This window comes from Astatotilapia calliptera, chromosome 16, assembly GCF_964374335.1.
Source record: "Astatotilapia calliptera chromosome 16, fAstCal68.1, whole genome shotgun sequence".
Taxonomy (NCBI): domain Eukaryota; kingdom Metazoa; phylum Chordata; class Actinopteri; order Cichliformes; family Cichlidae; genus Astatotilapia; species Astatotilapia calliptera.
In genome coordinates this window covers 23,092,229-23,102,928 of record NC_137437.1, presented here as the reverse complement: position 1 = coordinate 23,102,928, position 10,700 = coordinate 23,092,229, and the positions used below count along the sequence as shown (strand labels likewise).

Genomic DNA, 10,700 nt, shown 5'->3' with positions numbered 1-10,700 from the left:
ATTTTGATGAGGACCAATCATTCATTTTTTTGTATAAATCACAACAGATCAACACCTGATTGTATAAAGTCTTTATTGGAAGAGTCAGATTATACTGTGCAGTATCATTAGTGACAACCAGGAAAAGCAAAAAGTTAATTTACATTCAAACGTTAGCATATTATGTGCCATATATGTTTTTGGTAAACAATTTTAAAAGCACAAACTTAAGTAAAGACATTTTATTCACAATTATTAGTTTTATTTCCTCTGTAGAGCTTCATCTGCTGCAATACATTCGCTGGCTTCAAAGCCTGGTCAGGTCTGTTTTTCACTGTGGCCACTCCTAGTATTGTGTCCACCTCCGTGTGTGAATAAAGTAGACAAAATATAAGAAATGATAATACAGTCAAACTGTACAAACTGTCAGTAAGATCAAAATAAAACGAGGCTGCAGTTCAAATCCAGTCTGAGTGATGTTCTTATCCTTTGGGCTTTTAAATCTGTATCTGTTGGTGCCGAGTGCCCATATTTGTTGAGGGGTCTGGCTTTGCAGTGTCCAAGTCATACTTCCCCCATGGGGACAATAAAGTATCTGTCTGTCTATCTACAGACAACACTGCCCAGCCTCTCCACAGTGGTCTGGTCCACCAGAGACAGAATGACTAAGTGCTTTGCTGAACGCCACAGGAGGTCCCTCCTCCCCGCAGTCATCCATCTCTGCTGAAGATGTATAATTTCTTCCTTCTGTTATTCTTATCAGCTGACATTTCACGTACACTAAGATGACTTGCTTCCTGCAAATATCCCCAGTACTGTGCTGTTCATCTACTCCCGTCACACTTTTCTTTCAGTTTATTTTTCCAAATTATGGTTAATTTTCCTTAAAGCGCGTGCCATTCTACTCCTGAAGATTAATTTTTTGGATCAATCTATTGTATCAATCTTTATTACTGCTACTAATACACAATAGACACTGTTTTTATTAGTATTTCATGTTGAACATATTCATCTATGAGGTGAGCAATTTTCCTGTCACGATAAAAAACAAATGCGGTTGGCAAAGACAGGAGGTCCTTTTTTGGTTTAAGGTAAATGCATTTAGTTTTACAGGTGCTTCTTATTATTTGATTATGCAAGTCAACATTTAATCAGCTTGTAAACTCAGAAGTGCATTAACACATTAAAGTTGAAATGTTGTTTACAGCTGGCTGCGGACTTTCTTAATCACTTCCCTCCACTTTTGGATTGGTGGGCTGCCGCTGGCCACCAGCTTCCTGAGCAAGTGGCAGGGCTGCAGGCTGGGCACATCAGGGTGAGCCTGGTAGTAGTGCTCGAGCCTCTCAAGGACTTTGTTTAGGCCAACTGTGGCAGCGTAAAACATGGGGCCTCCGTGGTGTCTAGGCCAGCTGTAGCCAAACACGTAAATGACGTCGATGTCTTCAGGCCCTGCGGCTATTCCGTCCTCCAGGATGCGGAAGCCCTCATTGATCATGGAATAGAGGCAGCGCTCCAGCACCTCCTGGTGGTCTATGCGGTGTGCCACCAAAGCGTGCCGGGCTCGGTACTCATCAAGGAAGCTGTGCAACCAAGGGTCAGGCTTAGCCACCTGACTGCCAGGTTTATCATACTGATACCACCCTCTGCCTGTTTTCTGACCAAACCGTCCCTGCTCGCAGAGCAGGTCTCCCAGGGGGCTGTACCTACGACCTTGTCGGAGCCTCGTTGGCTGTCCCGTTGTCGGGTCGGGCATTGCCAAGCCATCAGCCATCCTCACTTTCCAGCCCACATCAAGCCCAGAGAGGTCAGACATTCTGAACACACCCATGGCAAACCCAAACTCCTCCAGCACTTGATCCACAAACTCAGGTGTGGCTCCCTCTTCCAACAAGAAGAGGGCTTGTTCCAAATACGGCTTCAGCATGCGGTTCCCCACAAAACCCCGACAATTTCCAACCGCCACACTGACTTTCCCAATTTTCTTTCCCAGTTGCATGGCAGTTGCCACAGCAAGAGGAGAGGATTTTGGCCCATAAACCACCTCCAGCAGCTTCATGACGTGGGCTGGAGCAAAAAAGTGCATCCCAACCACAAGCTCTGGGTTGCGGGTTTGACAGGCCAGCTGGTCGATATCTAATCCAGAGGTGTTTGAGCACAGGAACGTGCTAGGTTTACAAACAGCGGACAGCTGCTGAAAGACCTTCTTTTTCAGAGCCATGTCCTCAAACACAGCTTCGATGACAAGGTCGACATCTGCTACCGACTGGATGTTACGGCCGTAATTGATCTTGTCTAGAGCAGGAGCGACCCCACGTCTCTTAGCCCCTCGCTCCAACATGCCTGATATTGCCTGCTTTGCCTCCATCAGCTGCTTCTCTTGAGTCTCCACAGCTACCACGGAGAACCCTGCCTGTGCAAGGGCAACAGTTATGCCTCTTCCCATGGTGCCAAGACCTGAAACGACAAAAAAACAAAACAAAACCAAAAATCACGCTGACTATAGGGGGGGGAAAAATATCGGAACCAACAGCCATGCAAATGCCAGAGACATTTCTGTTAAATTACAGGATATAAATATATACACGGAACATTTTGTGCAATGCTAGACTGTAAATAGTTTTACATTGGCAGCATAGCGTTTTTCCAAAGCCTGCAATTTTAATACACAAGCTGCTGAGCTTCACATATCCAGATTGTCATACATCCAAGCCTCGCGGCAGGGAAGAGACATCCATTAAAACTCAGCTGAAGTGTAAACAAGGGCTTAGTTTCCATAGGCAACCTGGATGTAGAGATGCCACTCGGATAGTGAGATGAGTCAACGTGCTTGTGATAAATGAAAAGCTTGGGACAAGTAGAAATTAAAAGCCACAAAAGCCCTTACCAATCACAGCTGCTTTATGTACAGGCCTGGGCTTGCTCGTATCCCAGCGGGCTCCACTGGGCATGCTCCACCTGCCGACGGCTCTCTGAGCAAAGAAAAAGTACTGCAGAGCGCGGGCCTGGCCAGAGGTGAAGAGAGTAGCCATCAGCTCTCTCTCCCGCTCCATTCCCTGATTGTAGGGCAGGGTGGCCGCTGCGCGCACCGCCTGGACACACGCAATCGGTGCTATGGCTCCACGGGCAGTCCGGCGCACCCTCTGCATCACTTCCTCAAACAGAACAGCCACATCAGAGGGGCACAGACACGGATATGTGCTTATACGACGTGCATCCAGCGGCTGATCTGCAGGGGGGGAAAAAAAAAAAAAGAGAAAGAAAGAAAAAAAGGACGATGTGACCCCAGCCGAATGATCGCCTGCTTTCAGCTTCGTCACACTTCTGACAGCTAAACCTGTAGTCTGCAATTACATTTCTGATTTCTGTGCAGATGCCTCTGCACAATTCAACTTTTCAAACCGAAAAGTGCCTCCCATCTTCCAGAGGTACCACTCTTTTCCACCTTCTCAAATTTGTCAACCAGCTCTCAGCACACACAGTCCAGGTGTAATTGGTTTTTCAGGCACACTCATCCACTCAATCACTAGATAGCCCGGTAGCTTATACGTGCAGAGGGATTTGAAAGACCATTCCCAGATAATGGGAGGGACCTTGCCAGTTTACTGTTACCATTCACCTTGAATAACGCAGATCTGAAACAGAATGAAAAGCAAAACAGACAAAATAGCAGGTAAATTTCCAACTGTGAGAGCAAAGAAGAGAGGGGGGGATAAACTGAATTCGCAATCCTTTGAGCAACATCATTTCTCCCCCCACGCGCCAAATTACATGAAAAGATTTAATATAAAGATACTAAAACTTTCGAACGTAAGATTTCCCATCTGATGTGTTCAAGCCTGAGGAACAATGACTGTGAAGAAGATGACCACTCGGCTAAAACCTTGTTAAAAATCTTAATTCCCGTTCCTGTCTCCTCTGACGTGATTACATGGGACAGTAGTCAGAATCCTTCACAGCTCCACTGAATTACACTCAGCCATGGGTCTGGGCCAGAAACTGGGTCACCATGGCAAAGCTTAAAGGGACAGTGGCCATATTTGATTATGAGTATCCACTTAGTAAGGAGGTATTTTGCCTAAAACAACATACTGTAAGTGTGGAATGACTTATGAGGGTCATTTTAAACCAGTTTAATGCACATTCTGTCTACAATAAATGTCTGTGAAGTATTGTGTGTCAGTGCAATGCGATTCCTGTGTAATTTAGGAGAGTATTATTGAAGCGCTTAATCTGTAAATGGTCGAGCTGTGGATTTGTTGCGCAGCGGTTGGGAATCCTGGCCGTCCTCACAGATGTAGCGGGACAGATGTTGCAACCGCTGGGGTAAAAAAGTTAATCTCGTCACCAGCCTCGACTCGCGAGCTTGCGTGTATATGGTGTGTGTTGTGAGTGTGTGTGTGTGTGTGAGTGTGTGTGTACATCTGCGAGGCCACACGTGCATCAGTTTAAGTGCAACTGCTCTTTGGATAAATATGTACCCACACACTGTGTGCACAGACTGATTGTACTCCGTGGGTGTCGTCAGCTGCGCGTCTCGATGTCACAAACAGTCACGCTCGGTTTGTAAAGTTAATTGCACATTTCTCGTCCCTACTTAACACCCCTGCTAATCAACCTAAAAGACTGGAATATCTGTTAAAAACCTCCACAGATTCGGCCCGATCTCCTCAAATCTCCCATCTTGTACGCCGTTGGCTTCTCCGTCTGACTCACTCTAAGCCTCGGCTTTACCAACAACACTCACTTCCTCACCCACTCAAAGTCAACTTGGCAGTAGACTGCGGAGGGAAAAAAACAAAAAACATTTGTGTAAAAAAAATGTTTTTTAAAAAAAAAAGGCACAAGACTGTAATCATCTTTTGATTGTAAATCAAACCTAAAGACTTAACTGTTGACGTTTTGTGCAGATGTAGTGAGATTGCTGCCAACATAAATGCCTTCGAAATGAGCCGTCACTGCCAAGAAATCTCACCAGAGATGAAGATGACATCTCTGGAATAAAAATAAATAAATCAAAAAAAAAAAAAATCTAGCACGCACCCTACAGGGTAGTCATGAAAACATCATCTCACGTTCCTTTTGTGGAGAAGAAACATAAGCTCTCGCAGGGCTATGCCGAGGCAGGACTAAACAAAATGTACCTTCCCCTCACCGAACCACACAGCAGAGTGGGTGGTGTGTGCATTATTCTGCAGTACTAGAGGGAATATAGCACTCATAAATGCTCAAATGAATAAAGGGAATAGGACATTCTGATATGCCTCTCCGCTTTCTTGCTGAGTGTTGGATGAAAGGTTTCATAGTACTTGTGTCTGTATGCCTAATATGAGGTTGCTTAGCTTAGCGCAAAGACCGGTAAAAATTGAGGCTTTTTTCCAAAAAGTAAACTAGATGACTGAAAAATTTTGTCATACTTTTTCATTCAGGCTGAGTCTACCAATGCTTTCTGTCACTATTTATCACCATCTAGCAAATATGAATGGGCCGCTCTTTCCACTGACTGATAAATCATCCTAAACTACAGGGATGTGGCACACTTCGCAGCCCATTCAGCGAGTAAATGAGGCTGGTACGCACGTGTGGGGGAAATCCTCATCCTCCAAAATGACTGGTGAGGGCCCGTTATGAATATTCTAGGAAAGTTTGTCCCTTTTCGCCCTTCTGAATAATACAGCAAAAGCAGTGAAGACATCAGAGCACATCTGACAGATCCATGAAACATTTATGGCTTCTGTGGTGAAGGATCTGGCTGCTGCATTTTCTCCTTCCTTTTACTTCCACAACCTACATATCAGCGCTTCTTGATGTCAGACTCGCCTAAAATAACTGCTCTAGGTGGAATTTCTTCCCTGCTTCCACAGAATCAATTTTTAAACCAGTGAAGAGAGAGAGTATAATAAGCCAGTGAGTACCATTTGCTTCTTTTTTTCCCTTCATCCACATCTCACCTGCGACTCGCTGGGCAAACTTCACAGCTACATTCACAGTGTTGTGATCAGTAATCTGGTCCACTAATCCGAATTTCAGTGCCTCTGCGGCAGTCACGTGGCGACCTGTGGGAGACATGAGTGTCGTCAAGGCTCCATATGAATGATACGATGAACATAATATGAATTAATGATGACCGTTTCAGGTGACCTTGGCATTTAGACGCTTAGCTTAAAACCACATCATCTCCTGTTTTAGTTAAATAAAGGCAACGTCTCACAAAACTAAATAGCATAATAGAGTAAAATAGACTTTTAAAAAAAATCAAAAGATGAAGAATTATAGTTTGTGAGGAACATTTCAGACATTCTGAACAGGGCAGTGAATCGCTCCTGCAGCATCACATAGTAAAACGTTAATTCACGCTGACCTCTGCTGGTCATCAATGTAAACTGTCTCCTGGTTTATTTTGATTTTATTTTCAGTCACATGTGAAAAAAGAAAAAAAAAAAACCCTTGCTGTTTCCATAGGAATTACAGGGGTAAGCAGCAGACAGGTGCTGCTAATCAAATACAGTTAAATAAATGATCATTAGCAAGTGTGAGCATTTCTATGAAAGCAGGAGCTTTGGTAGACTGCCAACATCCAAACAAATTCACCTCAAGGTCACAGCGTGCAACAATCAGAGAAACGGCAAAAAATAAAAAATAAAATAAACCAACTTAAGAGCAACATCTTAGGCCTTAGTTTGTTCGTTAAATATTAAAGTCATGGTTGTACAATCAGAGACACACTGAACAAATATGACTTGTTTGGTTTCCAGGAGAAAGCCTCTTCTCTCCAGAGGCAGCACAGCTCTATTTGCAGAATTGCATCTGAACAAAACATAAGACTTCTGGAACAATGTGATTTGGACAAACAAGACAAAGTGGAGATGTTTGGTCATAATGCACAGAAAACAAAACACAGCATCAGCACAAACACCTCACAACAACAGTTAACCACTGTGGTGAAGGGCTGATCATTCAGACTCTGTATACCAAAGTATTCTAGAGTCAAATATGAGGCTCTCTGTCCATGAGCTAAAGCTCGGCCAAAATTGGGTCATTGAACTGGACGATGAGCCCAACCACAACAGCAAATCTACAACACTTGCTGTAGGCCCAGTGACTAATATGCTGTGTTGAGACCTTAAGAGAGCTCTGTATACTCAAATGCCAGCAAACCTCAATGAAATGAAGCAATGTTGTAAACACATGATGTGAGAGGCTATAAAGTCAAACTATTGCCTCTATAGGCGGTTCTACAAGCTACTGAATAGTTTCTCATTAGTTTTTAGCAGGACTGCATACAGTGACATGTCTGGGTGCTTTATTATCAAACGTTTTAGGGCGTGCTCTTCTTCAGAAACCAAAAGTTGCTGGGAGTCGCCAAGTTTAGGAAACTTTATTAATCAAAGTCAGACAGTGTTAACTTCTTTCTGCTACCTGTGGTGATGAGGTCCAAGGCAGCCGGGACACCGATGAGCCTCGGCAAACGTTGGCTTCCCCCTGCACCAGGCAGCAGCCCCAGAGTCACCTCTGGAAGTCCCACTCTGGCCTGAAAAGACATAAAGGCACAAAATTTGATAAACGGGACGTACTGAACTGTGGAGGTTTAGACATTAGAGAAAAATGTTTCTGGAAATATTCTTTGAATATGATATGTGTTATTCTGCCTGGCTTCTGTGAGTGACATAAATATCAAATGTATTCTGGACAGATAAGAACCTTTTCAAGTCTGACAGACAAACTCACTCTTTTTCTAGTCATTTGCAAATTTATTTAAAAAAAAACAAAAAACATTATTATGCAAAAGCTTCACAACATGCCAGATACTGACAGACATCGATGCGTTACATCGCTGACATTAAAGAGACACTGGCTGACAGGGACAGAGATCTGAAGCATGAACTAACTTTAGAGTGTGCGATCCGATAATGACAGCCAAGTGCCAACTCAAGGCCTCCACCTAAAGCGATCCCCTCTATAGCTGCCACCACGGGCTTGGAAGCAGCCTCGATGGCATGGATCATCGGTATCAGGGGAGGCCCAGACATCTGTCCCCCAAACTCCTTGATGTCTGCTCCTGTTGCATAAATTCAAATCGACAAAATGATCAGAAACTTGGAGAAAGAAAGGTCATGATATGCAGATCAGCAATTCATTATTTTGTGTAGCTCTTTTCTACTTTTCTCAACCTTGTCTGACAGACATATTTGGGTTCTAGTTGAGAAAAAAAACACGTTTCTCTATTTTTCATATTTTATAGAATGAAACACAACGGTTAAGCAAATAAGCTCCAAGTTAAATGATGGTGGACATAATGACACAAATAGTTGAAAAATGTACAGTTTAGGATTATTTCTATGTGAAATTATTTACTTCTGGTTTTGCTTTTGTGTTTACACCTGCAAATGCCATGTATTGTATTGTTTACTGCATTATGTGTATGCAACAAATCACCTTTTAATGATGGAATATTAACATTAAATTAATAAAAAGGGCAAAAAAAAAACCTACTGAAAATGTGTTTATTTTGTTAGAGTATCACTAATATGTTTGGTTGCTTGTGAACTTCACTGACACAGCCACCCTGGGGCGCCTCTGTCAGTGCGCCCCAGGGTGGCTGTGGCTACAATGTAGCTTGCCATCACCAGTGTGTGAATGTGTGCGTGAATGTGTGGATGACTGGATATGTAAAGCGCTTTGGGGTCCTTAGGGACTAGAAAAGCGCTATATAAATACAGGCCTTTTTTTTTTTTTTTACTTTGTTCCCTTTTTAGGGACTCGAGGTGCCCACTCTGAAGGGAACTCAAATTGAAGGGAAAACACCAGAAGAACAAAGTGGGATCAACTTGATCCAATCTGTCATGGAGCATGTTTTTAAAATATACTTTAAAAAATAATTTCAATAGGATAAGTGAAAGAAGATGGGCAGACAGAGACACTTACATTATAAAATAAAAAATAAAAAAATAAATGTGCATACCCCCACAGAATATCCCATTCTGGCCACAGATGACCACAGACTTCACTTCTGGCTCACTGAGTGCTCTCTGCATCAAGTCCACAATGCCTTGCCTCACCGCTGCACTGCATGAGGAAAAAGTCACGACTTTATTTGGCCTTTTTTTCCACCCTTTGTGAAATTTGAAACTTAACAGTAAACTGTTCTGCTGTAGCCCTTCTTCACAAATTTAAAATAAAAGCATGTAACAAATACAGGCACAGCAGTATAAACTTTGATAATTAACATCTATGTACTTTATTTTTTGATAATTTTATCTTACGAAGCTAATAAAATGCATCATACAGTCGATTTCCCGTTAAGGTACACATCAGAATAGAATTTAAAAAAAAAAAAAAAAACAAGATGAGAAAATGTCTATAAAACAGGGCAACGATAGCATAACTAAGGAGTAAATAGATTCATTTATTGCTACAGCTTAAGTGACTTAAAGTAAACTTGTGAGGTCCAGTAAAGGTTCCAGGGTCCAGTAGATCACACTGTGGTTGGGTGAGTTTTTAGTGAGCTGTTAATTAATCACAGTTCTCTGTTGTAATGTATTAAGCCTCAAGCTGTTCCTAAAGCAGCGGTGGTAATAAATCACCCTGAAGTAAATGCCGTGAATGAGATTAACCGATCACTAAAATGTACTTAAAGGTATGAAAACCTACTGACTCTATATGCAGAAGAATGGCAGCTGCCAGTTTAGGAATAATCTGCATGATGAGACAGCCGTCTATAAAAAGTACCAACTACAAAACCTTTGTGTCTATTTGTAAACAGGCTGTAGACACCAGGGTTTATGAAGGGGTGTATATAAAATAAACAAAGGACCTGTTTTGCAAGTAGCGACTCTGCGCTCTACATTATAAGCAATCCACTTCTTTATGGCAAATTAAAATATCTTTATACAACTAATATGGTATTTGTTTTAATTTTCTACTTCCCTCTTGGCCAGATTTATTTAAAAAAAACATTAAGTATGATAAGTCTTTTTACTGGATAAATAAAGGACATAACAGTCACTTCAACTTTGGCACAGAAAGACTTGATATCACTCATGTTTGACAGATTATGGTTCAAGCCATTTACAACAGCAATCAGAGGATCACTCTCTCTGACGCCACCCTCTGGTAAAACACCTGAGTTACTATCTTCTGGTGCACAAAGCTCTCTTTCGTGATTTCTACTTTCTACTTTTCTACTTGTTCTTGTGTAAGCTGCAAATTGCTGTTGCAGCTACAGCTCTACTGTATATAAAATCAATCAGGCACATGTGAATTCGCATTACGAGACACGCTAAAAAATAGAAAAATGCAGTATAAGAAGTTGTGCAGACCAAGTTCATTAAATCGGCTCACCTGAGTGCATTAACGGGAGGACTTTGGAGAGTAATCAAGCCCACGGATCCCGAAACGCGAGTGTACTGAGCCATGGTGTCGAAGGAATACTTGGAGTTGTCGCACTCTCTTTTTTGCAGTGCAGACTGAACTTTGAAACTTGACTTTAATCCAGTTAGCAATCCTTCATCACCTTTGTCACACTTCCTCCCCCTCCGTGTAAACAAACGCTCTTCTTCTGCGGCAAACACTCGCGCTTATCGCCCCCTATCGGAAGCAGAGAATATAAATAATTATTTTTTCCCCGCCTTTTATATTATTGATATGTACTTTAATCTGACTATTAAATTATAAGATATACTTGTGGGTGCTAGTGGGTTAGTAATTTGAATATTTTAACTGTT

At 42.3% G+C, this 10,700-nt stretch overlaps 1 protein-coding gene across 1 annotated transcript; it reads right to left on the bottom strand.

The window, feature by feature from the left end:
• Positions 1-56: 56 nt before the first annotated feature.
• ehhadh (enoyl-CoA, hydratase/3-hydroxyacyl CoA dehydrogenase) lies at positions 57-10,533 on the bottom strand. Its single transcript, XM_026144581.2, has 7 exons — positions 10,318-10,533; positions 8,939-9,042; positions 7,866-8,035; positions 7,396-7,507; positions 5,928-6,032; positions 2,864-3,205; positions 57-2,433 (listed from the first exon to the last, which is right to left on the bottom strand). The coding sequence occupies exons 1-7, from the start codon at positions 10,389-10,391 to the stop codon at positions 1,181-1,183; spliced, it is 2,160 nt and encodes a 719-aa protein (XP_026000366.1). The 5' UTR covers positions 10,392-10,533; the 3' UTR covers positions 57-1,180.
• Between the last annotated feature and the right edge of the window lie 167 nt (positions 10,534-10,700).